Source organism: Calypte anna, chromosome 2 (assembly GCF_003957555.1).
Source record: "Calypte anna isolate BGI_N300 chromosome 2, bCalAnn1_v1.p, whole genome shotgun sequence".
NCBI classification, from domain to species: domain Eukaryota; kingdom Metazoa; phylum Chordata; class Aves; order Apodiformes; family Trochilidae; genus Calypte; species Calypte anna.
Genome location: NC_044245.1, coordinates 149,361,056 through 149,382,144, shown reverse-complemented (window position 1 = coordinate 149,382,144; position 21,089 = coordinate 149,361,056). Strand labels below are relative to the sequence as shown.

The following is a 21,089-nucleotide window of genomic DNA, read 5'->3' as shown; positions in this document are numbered from 1 at the left end:
ATCCTCTCTACCTTGTGTCTGAAAGCAATGAGCCTCAAATTAATCTGGTTGCTAGCAGGATAACCTGATGCCAGCTGCTATCCTGGGGCCACCAACTTCAGGAATCCAAGGGTTCTGATGCCAAATACTGAGATGGACTTGGACCCAAAGTCTGAATGCTGAAAAGACTGATGCCAGCTGCTGGAAATACCCATTCTGAGCTTTAATATCCATATAGCTTCAATCTGTGCTTTTTGGGGGGAGGAAGAAGAGGGTAGTGACATCCACGCAGAACATATCTATGTGTTAAATCTGTTTTAGGCACTCCTCTCCCTGCTGAGCTGGGTGGCTGTGTCTCTCCTCTGTGTCTGCTCAGAAAATGTGTTAATCCCCACTGATTTCTGAGCCTGGGGATGCAGAGTTGCCTGGGTTTTGTGCTGGGGCTGAGGGAAAACCCTATCTTACTTCAAGCCCACTGAGTGTGGGTGCCTCTAAGACTTCTCCTCTTCTCTTCTCTTCTCTTCTCTTCTCTTCTCTTCTCTTCTCTTCTCTTCTCTTCTCTTCTCTTCTCTTCTCTTCTCTTCTCTTCTCTTCTCTTCTCTTCTCTTCTCTTCTCTTCTCTTCTCTTTTCTCTTCTCTTCTCTTCTCTTCTCTTCTCTTCTCTTCTCTTCTCTTCTCTTCTCTTCTCTTCTCTTCCTCTCTCTTCTCTTCTCTTCTCTTCTCTTCTCTTCTCTTCTCTTCTCTTCCTTCTCTTCTCTTCTCTCCTCCTCTCCTCTCCTCTCCTCTCCTCTCCTCTCCTCTCCTCTCCTCTCCTCTCCTCTCCTCTCCTCTCCTCTCCTCTCCTCTCCTCTCCTCTCCTCTCCTCTCCTCTCCTCTCCTCTCTTTGTGCCTTTCTCTTGAACCAAATCCAATGTTATGAAGTCCCCAGCTCTCCCCAGGTTGGAACTGTGAGGTGCTGACCCTTCCCCATCTCAGCTCAGAAGGGAGTTCATTTCATGGGCAGCTACTGGGATCCAGAAATTCCTTCTAGGATTTTGAGCTCTTCCAGAAAATTCAGAAAAATTGAGGGAGAGGATTTTAAACCATGAAAATTGGCCTAAAGGGCACCTGTGGAGGAAGGAAATGTTCAGCATTTAGCCCTTCCCTCTGCTGCTGGACTTTCTGTGCTCAGGTCAAGCTCCTTTACCTTTTCCCTGCACTCTTCTATTTCAAACAGGTTTCCAGCTCTTTGAAGAGGACGTGGCCTCTTATTTTCTGTGAAAATGCCAATGCCTCGAAGCTTGAATTACAATATTAATCATAGGTCCTCATGCAAGCCCATGCAAAGAAGCTCTCAATTATTTCATACAATTGATCAAAGCCAAGAAACTCCTGATACACATTAAGCATCCTTTCCTTGTCCCTTCCCTGAAAACCTTCCTCTAGCCCACGCAAAACCAGGAAATTAGGATTTGCCTTGTCTGTTCTTTATTTCTCCTGAACAGAAACTCCCCAGCCCTTCTCTTGTTCCCTGCAGACTTTGCCTCCTCCTTTCCCTCCTGCTCCCAAATCCCTCCCAATACTTGCAAAACTTCCTTTGGTCGTTGCTCTACCTCTGGAGAGGTCACTTGTCAAAGTGCTGCCACAAAGTGTTGTGGTTTAATTTTGCATTTTTGTGGCTTTGAAGATGACATTTTTCCATTAGGAAAAAAAACAAAAAAAACTAAAAAAAAAAATAACCTAAACCAAAATTCCTGCATCCTGCTGTGTACTGAATAAAGCACAGCTTAGCGTCAGCTTTGCCAACACCCAGGGATATGGGGCCATGTTGGGTACCACCATCAGTGCCCTACAAATTGGTGATGCCAAACGATGGGAAGATTCAGGCATTTCTGATAGAATAAACCTAGAAACTGAGTCACCATCTCAGGATGCTCTGCTCAGTGCCTGCTCCACAGCAAAATTCAAGTTGTTTTCTGGGCTCCTACCCTCAAACAGGACTCCAAGCAGGTTTTTCACCTCTGTGCCCTGAACTCTGAGGTTCTTGTGGCTGCTGTGATCTTTGCAGCAACTTGCTGGGTTTTGATTTAAAGATTTCATTCACAGCTGATTGCTTGTGGGAGGCAAAACCAAACCAGCTCCCTAGGATCAGGTGAGAAACAGAGTTCTGCTTTTTCTCCACTGAATCTGGATTTTATTACCAGTCTGCTTGGTTGAAAAACTCAGTTCCCATGTCATAAATATCAAATGAAACAAAACCCCAACCAACAAGAACAAAACCCACGAGCAAACAAAACCCAACACAAAGCCACTGCAGATGTGCAGATCAGACAAATACAACTGCAGCTAATTATTTGCTGCATCTTAATTCCCATTCTCTTTCAAAGTCCACTGAGCAAATTTGTCCCATTAATCATGGCTGCTGTCTGAGTGTCTTTTTCAAGTCAATTTGACAGTAAAAAATGTGCTGGATTTATATCTGGGATTGTACATTTATAGTGTTTTAATGGGTTTTTATGGGTTACATTTATGGATCTATAGGTGATCCTGCTTTGATGGGAGAGTTGGACTGGAGGATCTCCAGAGGTCCCTTCCACCTATGATAATTCTGTGATCTTTTGATTTTATCTGTGTGCTTATGGAATCGTGGGTGCATGGATGGGGAGGTGTGTAAATATCTATATGGGTCTGTGTGTGTATGAATGTGCATGTGGCAGAGATTTAGGGTCAGATATTTGATCCCATGAGCACTGTGTGGCTCTCAGAGCAGGGTTGTGTCATAAAATCATAAAATGTCAGGTTGGAAGAGACCTCAAGGATCATCTGGTCCAACCCTGTTAATATTATTGTTTATATGAGATGTCTCAGCACCCCATCAAGCTGAGACTTGAAACTTTCCAAAGTTGGGGAATCCCCCAATTCCCCTGGGAGACCATTCCAGTGTCTGACTGTCCTCAGAATGAACAATTTTCCTCTTGTGTCCAACCAGAATCTCCCCAGGAGCAACTTGTGCCCATTGCCCCTTGTCTTGTCCATGGGATTCCTTGCAAATTGGGAGTCTCCATCTTCATTGTATACCCCCTTTAAGTTCTGGAACATCCTAATAAGATATCCCTTAAGCCTTCTCTTCTTCTCTCTTCTCTTCTCTTCTCTTCTCTTCTCTTCTCTTCTCTTCTCTTCTCTTCTCTTCTCTTCTCTTCTCTTCTCTTCTCTTCTCTTCTTCTTCTTCTTCTTCTTCTTCTTCTTCTTCTCTTCTCTTCTTCTTTCCTCATATGGCAGCTGCTCCAATCCTCTGATCACCCCTCGGCTCTTCTCTGGACCCTCTCCAGCCTCTCCACATCCTTCTTGTAGACCAAGGACCAAAACCAAACACAACACTCCAGGTATGGTCTGACAAGCACTGAGTGTGTATAAATATCCATAGAGCTCTCCTTGGGTGTATGAAAAAGCTAAACCATCCTTAACCCTATCAGAAAACTGCCTGAAAAATGCCAGAAAAATGCTTTTCAGTTTTAACCTCCTCTATTTAATGAGTGTTTAACACCTGCCCAGTTGCTGCTTCTGGCAGAAAATTTCTTGGTGGTGGCTTCTCCCTTCCTCAGATTTGGCCTTTAATCTAAAAGACTTTAAAGTCAGTGGGAAATGGTCGTGGTGAGGACTCAGTCCTGGTGTTGTGGCACAAATCTGGATGCAGAAGCTGGGAGCAGGACACTTGGTTATTTCTTTAAATGTCAACTCCAAGGGGAAAAAGGAAACAAAACCACAAAAACCTTATGCAGAACTCTTCCCCACAGGTTGAGTCCTCCTTGTCTTCTGTTTTCCTGCATAATACAGGACCTATTCTTTCTTTCCCAATTGGAAATTTTTGGAATCTTGCAAACTCCAAAAGTTCCAAGAGTTTTTCAAAGACAGCTAAACCAGCTGGCTGGTGGGAACCTGATCCAGGGTGAAGAAGAGAGTGGATCAGGCCAAACTGTTTGTGTGAATTTACTTTATGTAGAATTAGAACTTGTAATATATGTTAATGAATTTATGTTCATAACCAGTAGAATTCAGGGATAAACTAAGAAAGAAGTGACCAAAAGCAGATGAGACATGTCAAGACCCTAACAGGATTAACTTCTGTCTTGGAGATAATTAGAAGTGTAAATTCTGGCACCACTGAGACGGCTGGGCACTGGGGGAGTGCAAACACAGGCACGAAAGGCAGGATGAGGCTGCCAGAACTAGCAGATAAGGGGAAGTTTTATTGCAAGGGTCCAATTATCCTCTATAACAAGGGGATGAAGTCATCAAGAGCAAGAAAGGTAAAAAGTTCAACCCTGAGGAAGACTTCGTTACTTCATCTGAAGACCCCCAAAGACCCCCGAACACATCCCCAAAAAGACAACTCCGCCCAGACTCCACCTGTTATGAATATGTATGTAAGGATGATGTGACCTACCCTTTTACTGTATAAATATCCTAACCCTTTCTCTTAACCCTTGGAACTCTTTGTCCAGCACAAGCTGGGGGGTTTCCTGGATCCGAAAATAAATACCTTTGCTGTTTAAAGACTCAAACTCTGTCTCTAAACAGTTTTGCTTGGCCTTTTTCGGCTTCAAGGGCTGTGATCTTCCTTTTAGGATACCACAGCTCTTCTGGCTGTCGTGATGCTCTCTTCAGAAGCCACATTACTCCTCCCTAAGATGCCAAAACCACAGTTTCTTCCTCTGGGAAGTAGCAGGAGATGAGAAAAGCTCACCTTAATGTGGTAAAACTCCATAGAGAGTTGTTGGGGTAAAGGTTGAATGAGTGACTTCTCTTGAGATGATCAGCAAAGAGACTGAAGAATGACTGAAACCTGACTGCCTGATTCCCCTTGGGGTTTTTGTTTTTTTTTTTGTCTTTTTTTTTTTATTATTTTTTTTCTCTGCTGGCACTGTTGAGCATCACGTTCTAAAAGGATTTTCAGGTTTTGAAGACCAAGAAGGAATGGGTTTGACCATCCAACATGAAGTTCTACATGGCCTTAGCTTAGGAACTGGACTTGTCTTCCAAGATGTCATCTCTAAGGCTTGGAATGAAATGGTTCTACCCAAGGGGCTTGTCAGCATAAGGCAAATTTTAACCTCAGATACATATAAGGGTTTTTTTTTTAAAATCAATGGATGAAAATAGGTCTGAGCAAGCACCCAGAGAGGTCCCCCACATCCTCTGACAACTCAGAATCACAGAATTGTCACAGTAGAAAAAGACTTCTAAGATCACTGCATCCAGCTGTCAACATTCCTCCTGACCCTTACTCAGAAGGTTGCTGAAGCTACTTTGAAGGTGTTTTCTTTTTGCTTGAAAGCTGAAAGGCAGACAGTTCCCTGTGGAGGCACTGACCCCTTCCTGGGAGGAGAGGGATGGGGAAAAAATTTAATAATAACAGTAATAATAACAAAAAAACCCAACATTTTCTTTCTCTCTCTGTTTAGATCTTGTCACAACAGGAGCTCACATCCTTCCTCGTCTTGGATACCTCAGAAAGCAGCACAGGAAGCCCAAGCAGTCCCTTCAGCCACAAAATAAATAGACTGCAGAGAGTAACCTCCTGCCCTAATCCCAAACCTCTCAGCAATGGTATTTTCTCTACATGTGCCTTTTGCTACTCTGGCAGCCCAGGGGACACACTTTCTATTTTCAGACTCTTCTCAGATTTCCAGCACAATCACATTTTTTGCAGAGTAACAACAAGGAATTATTATTTTTTTTTTTACATCTGCACAACACTGCCATGGTGGAGCAGTGAGATCATGGTACAAGTGTTGTCTCTTGATTCCATGGAAATATCCTGGAATGGCCTACAGGAGGGGGTCATGGGACAATTCAGGGGGACCTCAGGAGGTCCTTTCCAAGCTGAACTGTCCTGTGAGCCCCCTTTACAACCACACCACATCATAACCAGAGTGCAAACTACAACCACTTGGACCTCCTGCATTCATCACCTGACAGTGCTGTTATCAACAGCCCCATGAACACAGCAGGACCAAGCTCTCCATCCTTCCATCTCCCACTGGAGAACCTTCTGGCTCATCTGTAGGACTGCCACACAAGGTTTGGGCTCTTCTGCCCTGTCAGCCCATCACCTCATGTGGTGCCTGATGGTTACTATTGCCCTTCTGCCTGCTAATCCTATAGGATCAAGGTTGTAGTAAGGTGAGAAACACCCCTGTAGAAAGGATGGACTCACCATCAAGTACTGCTGAAGAATTGGATCATTGCTGAGGGATGTGGGGGACTGGGCTAAAAGCCTCCAGGAAGCTCCATGCCTCTGTAGTCAATTCAGATATTTCAGGATATCCAATTTATTACAGCCAGACCAAGGGACATGGTCACATCTGGGGACCTACTGGGACATGATGGCTTTGGGTCAGGGCACTGGAGAGAAGAAAACCCGGATCCTGTTTCCCAAGCCTTCTGCAGACCTGCCTTTAAACCTAAAAACTATCGATCAGGTGATGGAGAAGAGTCAGGGACATAAGAACACATCTTGGAGGATTTCAGTCATTCAAGGCTAGGAGCCAAGGAAGCATCTAATCCCCAGCTCAATTAATTTTTTGTCATCTTCCATGAGTGACACCCTTAACTCCCTCCTGCAGTGAGCTCTTGCTTGAAGTTTGCTTGGTAAAGCAGGAGGAAAATCCACGTGAAGTTGAGATTTTGCAGGCACACAGGCAGGGTAGCACCAGCATCACTCTGGTCCCATTAGAAACAAAATCCCAGCACTGCTGCCCTCCACCAATAATGCTGCTTGATCTATCAGCAAGAAAATTGGATCAGATGATCCTTGAGATCCCTTCCTACCTGGTATTCTATGGGTGGATTCTGTCATGAAATACTGACATCACATCATCCATCATCCCTCACATCATCCATTGGGAAGGAAACATCAAGGCTTGGATTAGAGGTACCTGCACTCTATGGAAAAGGAGTTCCTACTGCCCTGGAAAAGTGGCTCAGAAGGGAAGGGATGTTTTTGGGGGTGTCAAGAAGCTATGAAGCTAAAAAGCAAAGGATGTGGTCAGGTCTGGCCCTGGGTTATTGCTTTTCCAGGTGAAGAGCCAAGGTGACGCCTTGCAGATCCAGGAGAGGTGTTTGCCAGCACCCAGGCATGATGCAAACCACACGTGGGGCATGGGCAGGGGGGCTTTTAAAAAGCAGACATCACTAGAGTTTACACCTCTTTTATTAGAAATAAGACACATTCATTTTTTGTGCTCTGAAAACTGTACAGAAGAAAAAAAGAAAATAAAAATAATAAAAAAAAAACCTATTGATGAACACAGAGAGGAAGGAGGGGAAGACATGGCATGGGGCAGGGCAGGGCATGGGAAAACAGAATTAACCAGAAGAGCTGAGCAGAGAAAATTGAATATCAACAGTTATTAAACAAACATTTATCTCTGTAATTACATAACACCTTTAATGTCCTGTAGGTTTGCTGGAGTGAATGGGTGAATTGAGGAAGGTTTCAGAGAAGAGGGCAGGCTCAGCTGGGAGAAAGAAAGGGGGGAAAAAAACCCAACCAAAATGAAAATAAAAAATAAAAGAATTAAAACACAGTAGAAAGATATCTGTATGCTAAAATTCATCATGTGTAATTATAATAATTACAGTATCGTACAACCCGGCATCTGAGGGAGGCCTTTGTGCTTTCCTGTTTCATAGAATAATCTAAAAGTGAACAATAATATCACAGTTTTTATAAGTAATCAATTTCCCTATATTTTTTTTAACTATTTGGATTTTTTTTGTTAATATTTTTATGGTTTTCTTTCCATCCTTCATATTATACAGTTAATGGCACAGAAAATGCCACTGTCCTTAAAGATCACCCAGACAGCCCAAAGGAAAGTTGAAGCAAAGATGTTTGCACATCAAGAAAAATCTCTCAGTGGGGGAATTACAGCTGGGGACAGTGATTGGTTTGCATCTTTTGTGTCCATTTCTAACTTTTTCCTAAAAACATTTTGGTTTGCCTTTTTTATTTTTCTTTAAATAAAAAGGAGACCCAAACAGACAGTAAGAACTCAGACCCTGATCGAGCTGTCTGACACCATCTGGTCACTCACAGACAGAGATTTGTCACCTCACATCTCCAAAGCTGGAAGAGATGTTCCAAATATCAGACAGGCAGTGCTGGGACTGATTAAAAAAAAAATTAAAATATGAATAATAAGGTTAATGGTATAATTTTAATGACAAAAATATTAAACAATAATTTTGGGGGTGAAATATAGACACTTTTTTTTTCTAAATAGCCTTGAGAAATGTTCGATGAAAAATAAAATTAAATTATTATTTTTTTTCATGGTGAAATAAAAAGACAGTGGTTTTTGTGATGAGGGATGTCCTGCTGTCGTGATCAGCTCCACCTCTTCCTTCTTGTAGGACCACAAACCTGCTTGCTGGCTCTGGGCAGAGAGGAAGGAGAAGATCCAAAATAACCAAAACCCAAATGGAATAAAACAAAGCCAAACATTGCAAGCCAAAGGTGAAGGGGCTGTGTGTTCCCACCATCCCAAACTTTCCATGGAACAACTTGCCTTCCACCTTCAGCAGGTGGCATCCTCACCCCATGCCTGCAAATCCTACAGCACAGAAAGGCATTTGAAATGACAAGAGCCAAAGAAAAGAAAGGTCTCGGGTTTCAAGTTCTCTTTTTATTGAAGAAAAGAAAAGAAGAAGGAAAAAAATAGATTATTTTTGTTTGCTTGTTTGTTTGTTTGCTTCCAAGTGGACGTTATTCATGTTGTCAGTTTGTCTCAATGTCCTAAGGCAATATCTCTGTATACCAAATCTCTCCAGGTATATCTGCAGATCTGTCTTTCCCTCTTTCTCTCTCTGCCTTCCAGGGAGGGGCAGCTTAGAATAAATCTGAGTCTGATAGCAAGGAAAAAATAACAACAACAAAAAAAACACACAAAAAAAAGAAAATAAGGAAAAAAAAAAAAAAAAAAAAAAGGATGAGACCAAGAGGACCTTTGCCAGGCCCATGCTGAGTTTATCTATTTAACAGTCAATGAAACCACCTACATTCCTCTTGTTGGTGTGGTTTTTTTTAACACCTTCAACCCTCTCCCTGGAGATGAGGCAGACAGGTTTGGGAGGTGATCCTTTTTCCTTTCTGCACCTCCTGTCCCACTCCTTAGGGCACGCAGAAGATCCACTGGGAAAAGATGAGAGGAGAAAACTCCACCTTGGCTCTCCATGGATGATGCCACCACTTCCCCTCTGAGCCCCTTAGGGACCCACAGCAGGGATGCCATGATTCCAGGTCACTGGGTGGCACATTGGAGTGGAAATGTCTTCCTGGGCCATCCCATCTCCTTCCTTCTTGGATGAGCTGGTGAGAGAGAGGTGGAGGGGGCCAAGGATCAGCAAAGGGATGCCACACATCCTCATGGTTGGGTGTCCCCCAGGGATCTCCAGCCAGACCACATCCCTGCAGGTCTCCACTCTTCTTGTCCACAAACAAAGCCAATTTTTGGGGCCCTTCACCGTGGCTGCTGAGCTTCCTTTCACACCTCCCCATGGCAGAGCAGGAAGGTTCCTGGCGTGGGGCTCGAAAGCATCTCAGCAGGGTTTGTCCCCTGCATCCCCTCCCCACCCTTCTGGCTCCTCCATGCTCTCTTCCAGGTTCACTTCTTCTCCAGTCCTACCTGGGAAAGCTCGTGTTGTCCTGAACCTACAGCTACTATACTCTAGAAAGTAATATTCCCCCTCTCTGTTGAGAACAATACAAAAGTTACTCCATCTTACCAAAGGTTTCAAAAGAAACCAAACACTTCTCTTGCTTGGTTCCGATTTAATTTAATCATTTCTTTAAAACGTGGTTTTGTTTTGTTTCCTTTTGTTTGTTTTCCAGAAGAGAAAAAAAAAAAAAAAAAAAAAAAAAAAGTCCCTTTCTTCCCTTTCTGCTCAGACCTCTGTCTGAAGGTCAATAATGTCTTGTCCCACCAGGGGAATGGTGGCTCCTGTTTTCTCCCACTCTACAGTTTTGAGTTCTAGGGGAGACTGTGCCACGGGTTCCATGTCCTTTTTAACCCATGATGGTGGGGACTGGACTTTCCTGATTCCTTCCCAGGGTCTCTTGTTTGGTGTCTGCTGTTTTTCTTGCTGTAAGAAAAGGAAAGTGGAAGAAAGGAGAAGGAGAAAAAAAAAAAAAAAAAGGAAGGTGAGTGCCCATGCAACAAACACCATTTTTTTCACCTCCTTCTCTTACATCCCAGGGAAATTTTTTTTGTTAAACCCCTTCTAAAGTGGGATTTCACTGAAAATTGTGCTTGGGGTGTAAAGTTCCTACTTTCAGGAAGAAAATATAAACTTTTCTTTCCCCCCATATCACCTAATACCTGGATATTTTGTGGAATCACAGAATGGTTAGGGTTGGAAGGGACCTTAAAGATCATCAAGATCCAACCCTCCTCCATTTCAGCTTTCAGGTTTTTTCCTCTTGTATTTCCACTGCCAAAATTAACACAGTTTGGGGAACTTAAGATCCTTTTCTTCTTCTTCTACAGAAAATCCCCACATAGAAATCCAGATTCCAAGGAGGTCTTTCTGAACATATATTTAGATAGATGCAAATCCATTCCTTCTGTAGCACAGCTATTTATAGGCTACTTAATTGCTGCAAAACATGCTAACTCTTTTGTCAGTGAACCCATGCTGGTTGATGGGCTGGATCATCAGCTCTGAAGCTGAAAGCATTTCCATCAACTCCACAGCAAACCTTTGAGGCTTTATTGACCACCATTAGACCAGCATCCCTCCAGCATCTCCCCATGGATCCAAAGAATATCTTTCAGTGTTTCTGCTGATACACACCAAGACAAGACTTTCTGGAGACTTTTGTTCAGGAAAAAGGGTGTATTTTTCAGTGGGTATATGAAAGAGAGTCCATGCAACTATTTTTAATGAGTTGATCCACTAAGCTTCTCCCTCCCATCAAGAGTGATGCTCTTCACAGTTTATTATGCCCAAAAAAACATTCCAAAACTGGGAGGGAAAAGGCTTCCCTGTACATGTGAGGAGCACAGAGATCTTTTGAGCTGCTGCAAGAAGTTGGGAGGAAAGGCAGCAGTATGGAGGACACCAATGAGAAGACAAAAAGGCTGGGGAGAAGGTGAGGAGACACACAGGTAGGTGACATGCAGCCCAAGACATGTCACAGTTGGATGCTGTCACCAAAATGTATTGAGGGATGGGAGGTGAAGCCACATGGAGAAAATCTGATTGCACTCCAGGATGCTGTAGAGATTGCTGTAGCACCTAAACACCTAAACACCCAACTACAACCTGGTAATCCACCTCCCTTAGCTCCTGAGTTTGTCTTTTCCCAGGAGAGTTTTTTAAATCTCTGGTTTATACCACCTCCATACTGAAATGGAGGAGAGACACAGTAGTATTATCCCTACAGAGCAGATTTTATCACATCAGCCAAGACACAAATTTTGCTTTTCCAAACTTTCACCTTTAATATAAAATAAAAAAAAAATTAAAAAAATGTTTGAAGCTGCTCTTGTAGGGATAAAGATCTGAGGGAGGTCATTTGGTAGCTGGCTGGAGAGTGGCAAAAGTATGAACCAAATAAAATTGTTCCTCTCAATATGGAGTGAAAATGTTCTGAAATTATCTTTATTCTAATTCGAAGAGAGAATAAGATTTTTTTTGGAAAGTCCTTTGAAAGAAAAAAACCCAAACAAAACCAATAGCAAACAAACAAGAAACCAAAACCAAACAACAAGATTTGGGAACTTATTGTTCAGAAAAATGAGAAACACCTCAGCTCTTGAAATCTGCAGCCAGGGTTTTCATTAAAATCTGTAACACAGCTTTCCTAATGCTGTTGTTGTTATTCTCCACTCAGTCCCATGATGGTGATTAATACTAATATGACAGAGAAGGTGATAAAATTGTTGACTTGTTCTATTCTCTGTCTTGGAGCTTACTTGCAGGAAAACTGCAACTAAAAACTCAAAGCTTTTTATCTCTCTCTCTGACTTAATGAGATAAGTTTGACACTGCCTGAAGTGAAACTTCCACCTCCAGTGTTTTTGCAGACCATTAGTCTGCCATGAAAAGATGCAGCAAGAAGGTACACACAGAGACAACAAGCACATATAGAGCAGAAAATGGAAGGAAAATCAGAGTTTCCCAAAAGGTGAAGGAAAAAAAAAAATAACAACTTGTTCTGAATATTTTTTCAATGAAAAAAACAATTTGTTTTCTCCCACAATTGCTGTAATACCAAGTTTTCCACGTTACTGATGTCCACAGCTGCATTATTTAACAGAGAGTAGCACAAAAGATCATATGCATGGAGTTCATAAATAATTCCATCTTTTCCCTCAAATGAAAGCCCTTCTTTGATGGCATTATTATTTATAGCCACCTCCAGCATCATGTTCCTCTCTTCCCACCTGACCTCTTGATACAAGAGTTCCTCTCTCTGCCACTCTCCTGACCTTCAGCTTCTCCTTCCCACTGCAAGGATGTACCCAGAGCTGATCAGCAAACCTCAGAGCTCTTCTTGTCATGGTTTGCTGAGTGAGAGCAGCTGCAAACACAGGGTGGGAACAGAAATGAGGGGGAAAAAACCCGAAACAACCCAAAACAAAACCCCAGAGAAATAAACCTCAACAATTCAGAGCTCGCACCTACAGCAATGGGCTCAGATCAGAACTGGCACTGTGGAACAAGACCTAAGGGTTAAAATAATTATTCAGTGGTGATAAAAAGCAGACATTAAGTGTTGTGAATGAATAAGAGTGGATAAATTAAGTAAGGGAGGGAATGAAGCAGAGAACATCACGACGATAGTGCATAACTCCACTCTGCACCTGAATCCTGAATATCACAGGCACTCCATGGCCTTCCTGCTAAAAGGATGTAGGAGAAGTGATAAGGGTGGCCAGAGCACAACCATAAATAAAGTCATGGATCCTGCTCTCTGTAGGAGGAAAGATTGCACAGTGACCTTTCAGCCTTGAGAAGACATTATGGATGGATGTGAAAGAGGTCTATGAAATTCTTCTTAATGGTAGGAACGGAATCCTGATGGACTCTTGCAACGTAAGAACTTGTCAGGGTTTAACGCTGCCCCAGCAATTAAACCTAATAACAGATGCTCCCTGTTAATCCCCCTCCCTGGTAAAGAAAGGAGAGAGAATAAGGGAGAGAGACTGATGGGTTGGAAACTAAACTACACAGCTTTCATGAAACAGGAATGATCAAGAGGAAAAAAAAATTACTAATTATATAAAAATATCCAGGAAAATGGATCCCAGGTTCCTCCCCTCTTTCCCCCAATAACTCTCCCATCCCCACCGAGGCTGCAGGGCAGCCCTGGGAAAGTCCAGGCTGGACTCCTGGGGTCAGCAGCAGTGGGGAGCTGGAGGCAGGAACACACAGATTCAGGCTGGCATGAATCAGGAGCACAGGCAGAGGAAGGGATGCAATCCTCCCAGGATGCCCAAGCAAAAAAGGAACGAGTGAAGAAAGGGAAGCAGGAAGGGCTTTGCCCCTGGTGATCCCTCCAATTTCTCCTGAGGATGAGGTGGATGGGATGGAATCCTCTGTTTGGTCAATTCTGGCCATTTCTCTTGTCTGTTCCTCCCCAAAGGAGGGCTGCAGGTGGGACCTCTTGACTCCTTTTCTCCTTCCAGAGGGCAAAATGTTCCTCAGAGCTGAGCAGTGGCCTTGGTTCTGCACCCCATTCTCCAGCTGGAACTCTAAACCTCGAGTGGGATCAGTGCCAGAAGCAGACACTGCCTGAGAAACTTGCTGTTCATTTCAGCAAGTGCAGCTCCTTCCAAGAGACTCAGCTGAAAGCAAAAGTCCAGGACAGAAAATCCCCTTTATCCTGGCCCAAACTAGGACAGAACTCCACACCAGGCAGTGTCTGGCCCAGAATAAACTGCAGGAGCTGGCACACAGTGCCCAGCCAAACATCAGGTCACCTTTCCACAGCTCTCTGCTTATGCTGGAAACTTCTAAAGTCGTAAAAAGTATCTGGAAAGTTTCACAAAAGCAACATCCATCCAGAACTATGAAGTGACACTAAAGTGGCACCATTCAGCATTGGGGCTGGGGGGGTCTCTGAGGAAAATTTACTGGGGTCTTGGGGATCTTTTTTGAACATGCACTGCCACATGATTGCCCTGGTGTTTTTATTTTGCTTTTTATTCTGCTTCGGAGAGGAGAAAAGACCCAGTTGGTCTTGGGTCTGACCCATGTGGTTGTTTCTCTACAGCTTTAAGGGTGTGATGTGTTTTCTACAACTGTGACAGGCTTAATAACTCCAAAGATACCTCCTTAGAAGAGGAAAAAAAATCATCAAACACCTTGGAAGATCAGCACGTGGAAAGAAGAGGAATTTCCCATGTCTTAGAATAGAATAATGATGCTGGATGTGGAGATGGCACCCCAAGGGTGGGATGCACCCATTTGTCCACTACATTGCTGTGATCTGAGCAATGGGTGCTGAAGGACTTTGTGCCTGGTGAGGTCTCTGAGCAGGTTAAACACAATGAGCTCTGGCAAGGATACTGGGAGACAAAAGCAAATCTCCTTTTGGCAAGAGGCACCCTGGGAATTGGTAGCAGACTCCTGGGAACAGCTCTTTCTTTTCTTTCCCTCCCATATGGAAAAGTTTTTTATCAGGTCTTGGCTGCTTGAGCAGCATATAGAGACAGCCCCTGGGCTCATGCTTCAACTCTGACATTTTCCTCCCACTGTGGGGTCTCAGCAATCCTTACAGATAGGAGGGAGAACCCAGCTATGTACAGAAAAGAATTAAAAAAAAAAAAAGAAAAAGAGAGGGATGTGTAATCCTGTCAAAGGCACTGGTGCTGGCCCAGAGCCTGGCACCTTGGAGCCAGCCAGGAATGGACTGAGACAGGAGCTGAAAGCAGAAGAGGATGCTCTGCCAGTAACTCACTGAGCCAGAGCTGTTCCTCTGGCCTGACAGAGCCCAGGAGCTTCTGGATGTGAGGAAAAGGGGGGAAATATTTATTGGTTCCTGCTTGGTGCCAGGGTGGTGGAGCAAATTGCTCTGTTCAAAGGGTAGTGGGAAGAGAGGGATTGCCCAGCTCCAAGGCTGGAATAAAATCTGCTGTGCAGAGCAAACTGAAACCCTTCATCACCCTGGGGACATTCAGAGTCCCTTCATTCTGTGGCTTTCATTTTGCCTGCACATCTTGAAGGCAAAGAAGATTTTGGGGACAAAAGGCATTTAAGATGCAGTGCCCAGCAAAGTTCCCCAAACCCTAACAAGCCAAAGTCCAAAGTAATAAATATATTGTTTCCAATAAAACTGTTGAGACACTGGGACAGGTTTCCTAGGGATGCTTTCTCCATGTTGAAGGTCAGGTTGGGCAGGATTTTGAGCAACCTGGTTTAGTGGAAGGTGTCCCTGTTCTTGCAGGAGGATTGGCACCAGCTGATCTTTTAGTTCTCTTCTAACCCAAACCACTTTATGATGTGATTCTTTGATATAAATAAAACATGGGGCTTCAATCAGAAAAATCCAAATTCACACTTCAATCAAAAATGATGGACTGTGAAATCTGTTAAGCTTCAACTCCTCATATTTGCCTTGTGGTTTATAATTGTATTGTGTTAGTTTTTAATTCTGTTAAATCTTTGTCGTTTGGTTTGGGTTTAATACTCATTTTTTTTTTTTTATAGTCACCCTGAATAACCTGAAGAGGAGTTCAATGCTTTCTACACAGCACTCAGTATCCTAAAAGCAGCTACACCCATGCTGGTTTCATTGCCTCTAGTGTCAACTTGAAGGATATTTCTTGACTCAAATGGTCTCTCCCCATGACACTGATGACTTTAGGACCAGAATGAAGTTATTCAGAGCGTAGAGCAGGGAATCTGAAAGATAAACGTGGCTCAAACTGTCTAATCCATCTTTGGATCAACATCGATGAAAAGTGATTAGAAAATGGGAGAGCTGGCTTGGTTTGTTTTGTTTTTTTTTTTTTACAGAACAATAGATTTCCTTTTCCTTGTTTGAAACAAGGAGCTGCAGTTTATTTTATGCCACTGAACTGCAAAGATAATTTATTTTTATTTTAAATGAGGAGAAAAACAAAATCAAAAGAAGTCACTGACTGTTCAGAATTTTTTTTTTTTTTAAGGAAGAAAAAGGAATTCATGGTTTTAACTCGCACTGTTAGAAATAAGTTAGGAAAGTTGAAATACCCAGCATTTCCTGAGCTATATAAATGTCTGTTTTGTATTCTCTGAAGCTCAGATGTTCTAACCAGCAGGGGTTGCTGTAAGCCAAAATCTGGAGGGACTGTGCACAGCTGAAGATGAACAGACACCAACTCGAGGAAGTCTTTGAGAGTCCCTCAGGACCTCTTTGCACTGATTTATAAACATTCTCTTGACTGAAAGTTGCAGAGAAATCCTATGGTCCCATCAGCATTCTCCAAGCTACTATCAGCTATCTCCTGGCCATCATATTTTCATGATGGTTATCACACCACCCTTTGGGGTGGTTTTTGTATTTTTTAGGGTTTTTTTTGTTTTTTTGGACAATGACCTCCAGAAGATTCCACTCCACTTGAAGGACTGGTTGTTCCCCCAAGAGCTGAGACCATTCAAGTCTGCCCCATGCTTCAGAGGGGCACCTGGGGACTTCAGGAAGAGATCAATCATCCAAAGGATGATTTTTTTATAAAGTCCTTTTTTTAACCAGTCTCAACAACCAAGGCACTTGAAGCTGCTTGTGGCCACTGCTGAGAACTGGACATCTCAAAAGGACATGGCAGGAACTGATTTTGGGTACAGAGGATATAAGAGGGATTAGAGGAGGCAACTGATGCCTGATAATTGGATCACAAAGTATCAAATGATCTCCAGGAGGAAAGGAACTGATGGATGAGGTATTTGGATGCTCGGTCACTGACAGATGGTTTATGGCTGAATTAATTAATGCTCGACGTCATTTTCCTAACAAAATTGATTGCAGTAATTATTATATTTTATGTAGCATTCTTCCCCATAAAAGTTACCCTAATTGGCCTTTTAAAATTTGCTGAAGCCTTCAAGAAGTGCAAAGAGGATTAAACACGGGGCGCAGAGGAATGAACCACTCCGTAAGTGGAGCTTCCCTTGGGACACAGAGCTGATGGCAGGAGGAGCCCAGCTTCCCAATTTTCCACTTCATCAGTAAAGAATGAGCCTGAATTTGACACAGCCACCAGCTCCCCCACCCTCAGCCCATGGGCCCTCAGCCCACCCAATATTCCCACTTGGGAAGAGGTCTGCCAAGGTAGACCACAAGAAAGAGAATTAATTCTTCCACGTAGCTGAGCATGCCAAAGAGACAGGAAATCCCTGCAATATTCTCCAATATTCCCCTTTACTCACTACTCTATTAGGTGCCAAAGCAAGTGCTGGATGGGTAAGGAACAGGGATATCCTCCAAAAGATAGCCAAGAAAAATCTCAGAAGAGAAAGTGGGTAACCAAGACAGACACACGCTCTAAAAGGGAATAAGAAAAAGTCATAGAAAAGAAACAAAAAAAAACACTGTGTATCCTTTTTTCCACTCTGATTTGGAGAAAATGATGGAGATTTTTTTGTTTGGTTGGTTGAGTTTTATTTGGTTTTGGTTTTCATTTGTTTGTTTGTTTTTGTTTGGTTGGTTTGGGTTTTTTTGGGGGGGGATTGGTTGGGGTTTTTTGTGGCTTCCTTGTTCTGTTGGGTTTTTTTGTGGTTTTGTTGGTTTTTGGTTTGTTTTTTTTTTTTGGTTGGTTGGTTTTGGGGTTTTTTTGGTTGGTTGGTTGGTTTTTTGTTTTTGTTTTTTGGGTTTTTTGGACCAACATTTGAGAGCCAAGTCACAGACTTGAGTCCCATTCCTGTATATGAGCTCCAGGACAGGTTTCCAGCCATAGCAAAAGCCATTGGAGTTGCAGAGATCTGCCCATAGCCAGTTGCTAATGAAAAAACAGCAAATCAGGGAAGTTTGCAGAGCTCCTTTCAGCAGGGTTTTCACTGACCTGGGCACAAGTGAAGAGCTTCTGTTTCAAATGAATTCAGAGCAGGGAAAGAGGAATATGCATGTGACTCAAACTTAATGGAGCTGGATCAAAGGACTCCTGCAGAGGGGGAAGGCAGAAGTGTCACTTCCATCCCTCTCAAATCTGGCATTAAAGGTAGGAAAAACAAAGCCTGAGCTCCCTTTAAAGCCTGCAACTACCATGATGTTGCAGAGCATCCGAACCCCTCCCCACGTTCAGCCCAAGGACCACAATTTCTTTAGGAATTAACTCACAGGGAGGAGAAGCTTTGGGAGATGTTTTACCCTGACAACGCAGCTCAGCAGAGGAAAATATATCCCTTGTGCTACAAAAGAGCTTGAAAATAGCCTCTACCCTGCTTTAATACAAAGAGTTCTTAGCTGTAGGAATCTGAGCCTCGGAAAGTGGGTGCATTTAAGAGGAAGCAGGGAAGAAAAACCCTATGTGTTGGAGCCTGCCGTTTGTTTGGCAAAAGGTAGACTTTAAAGTGGAGAAACAGAGCTGTAGGAAGGTTTCCAACATTGTTTGTTGTGGGTTTTTTTACTATTTTTTAGTTTTGATTTGGTTTGGGGTTTTATTTTGTTTTTTTCTAGCAATAGGAAGGGTAACGATGAACTTAAAACGATTACAAAAGAAGAACTCAGCTTTCTAAGTCAGTAGCAACCTTATATTTTAATCTGCACCCCTTTGGGCAGCAATCTGTACCTTAAAGGTGCTAGGAGGAGATATCTACAATCTATTGTAACCTTAATCAAGGCCTGGTGGATCTCAGGTGTCAAGAAAGTTCTTAATTTTAATTGCTTTGGGTTAGTGGTGTGGATGCTGGGTTTTTTTGATGCAAACCCTGCTGTGGTTGTCTCCAAGCCTTTGATTCCTTTCATGCTTCCTGGCTTGCAGTTTGCCTTCTCAGGGCAAGCTGAAGAAGGAGCCTGATTTCCAGTGGGAAATCCAGCAATTCCATTCAGCAAGGAATGGTAGAAAAAAAAGGTGAGGAAATGTATTTATTTTCCTTTCTACTGCTTTGGATGATTTTAAACCAATACCCACTACTGGTTTGTCAATACTCCCCCTCTTTCAAGCTCCTCCTCTTGGGCTCCATCTAAAGGAAAAATCCCAACTTGAAAAAGATTCAGTCAATATGCAAAGGCCACCTTCACAGCTTCTTTCCAGCAGTTCAAAGCTCTTTGATGCTGACACTGGCAACTTTAGTTCTACATAGATGCAGCTCTGAAATGCTCCAAATATCTCAATCTATAAAGCTCTCCTGAAAATGTACCACAGTTTGACTTTTACAGGGTGTTTAAGCTATATTTTTTGATTTTACGTCTGTGTCATAGCTAAATAATAGGAAAAAACCCAAAAAAAACCAGAGAGATGACATTCAGTGAAACACATCATTGGGTTTCTTGGCCAACACAGTCCTCTTTCATCTGAACCTTCCTGCTAGATTCACTATCCCTCTCATTCTGTAACACTGGACAGCCCCTAATGACACCTTGCCCCACACAGTAAAAGTAGAACCTGGTGGGACCAGATCTCTGGAGCTCAGCACAGCAATGTGGTGAGACCTGAATGCAAACCAAAGACTCTGGAGTGCTCTGGTTCCACAAAGAACCAAAATAAACCTCTTCTGCAATCACCCTTTGAGCTCTGCTCTTGCCTTTCAAGGAGTCCCATCAAAATAAAACCCACTGGGGTCACCTGGGCCATCCTGCAGGTGCCTCCTGGATCTGACTTTGCTTGGAAACAACCAAGAATATTACAAATAGCTCAACCCCCTGACAGGGGAGGCTCTTCTTGCCTGGAAATTTCCTCCTGTCTAAGAAAGTTATGTGTATGGTGGTCACAAATGCTCTCATGTTACATTAATGAGCAGTTCCCAAGAAGTGCTGCCATCATCACAACTTCTACCCCATTGCTGTGGCTTCCCTAAATAACTGCACCCATCAGTGCCATCCTTAGCCTCCAACTCAACCCCTGCAAGTGGGGTAGATGATTCCTGCTTGTCCCCACCTCCTGCCTTCTCCCCTTTCCACCTAGATGACCTCAAGGCTCTTCTAGTTTCCATTTCTAGCTCCAAAAGGATGTATCTGTCTCCAAGAAATGCAAAGAACAGACACAGGGGACAACCACAAAAAAAAAAAAAAAAGACAACACAGAATCTATTCACCACGAACATACACGAGGACAGATATTTTCCTTATGGGCTGTTGACCACTTTGTGGATAAACTAAAGGTTTCTCTGTGATCCCCAGTGCACATGGGCTCGTTGCAATGTGCATGGACACACAACCAAGATAAAATATTCAGTGTGACTTCCTAAACTTTCCTGGTTTGTTTCCCTTGCTCCAGCTGGCACTGGAAGGCTCTAGAAGATGATGGTTCCTGGAAGTGTCTGACTGACCTTGCTTGTCAGTTGTTGGAGATTCCTTCTCCTTCTCTCTGCATGCTGGAGTGTTTCTGTTCAGGTCTTGGAACATGTCTTGGTGACGTTTTTCTTGTGTGCATGATTTTTCTGAAGCAAACACAAAGGCCACAGGTCAATAAACTGTACACAGAGACCATGCCTTCCCCCCAGAGTTTATATACATTATTAAACCCTCTCCCTGCCTCCCTGCAGGTGCATCTGCCAACTTTCTAATTTCTCTGAGGACCCAGCCTAGCCCTGCCTTTATTTGCAGGATGAGATGTCAGCAGAAGGTGGAAAAAACTCATTTTTGACCTTATGGTTATCCTAAACTGCCAGCTGTTTATGCTGCAGAATTTATGCTTCACTGGCAATGTTCTACTAGCTAGACCTGAGAAGTTTTGCTGACCTTCTTTAAGGGATAACTGACCCCACGTCCCCCCTGTTCTCTGTCTCCTTTGCAAACATATTCAGAGCTTACCCAAATACCTAGAATTTAGGTACCAAAAAAGTTCCATCAGAAACCATTCCAGAATTTCCAAAAAGGAAATTGTATTTTGGCTCTTCTGCATTTTTCTTTTTGACTTTGAATTTGACTTCCTTGTGCTTTGCCAAGTGGAGAAGGTGGCTCAAATAACTGGAGAAAGTGG

The 21,089-nt window shown here is 43.1% G+C and overlaps 1 protein-coding gene across 1 annotated transcript in view; it reads right to left on the bottom strand.

Annotated features, from left to right (window-relative positions):
- Window positions 1–9,906: 9,906 nt before the first annotated feature.
- Window positions 9,907–21,089, bottom strand: part of ADGRB1 (adhesion G protein-coupled receptor B1) — a 223,264-nt gene continuing 212,081 nt past the window's right edge. The window contains exons 31-32 of the mRNA XM_030445190.1: window positions 20,437–20,529; window positions 9,907–10,100 (exon numbers count right to left, since the gene is read on the bottom strand). Of these exons, the coding sequence (XP_030301050.1) occupies window positions 9,907–10,100; window positions 20,437–20,529 (287 nt within the window). The remainder of the gene's footprint in view (window positions 10,101–20,436; window positions 20,530–21,089) is intronic.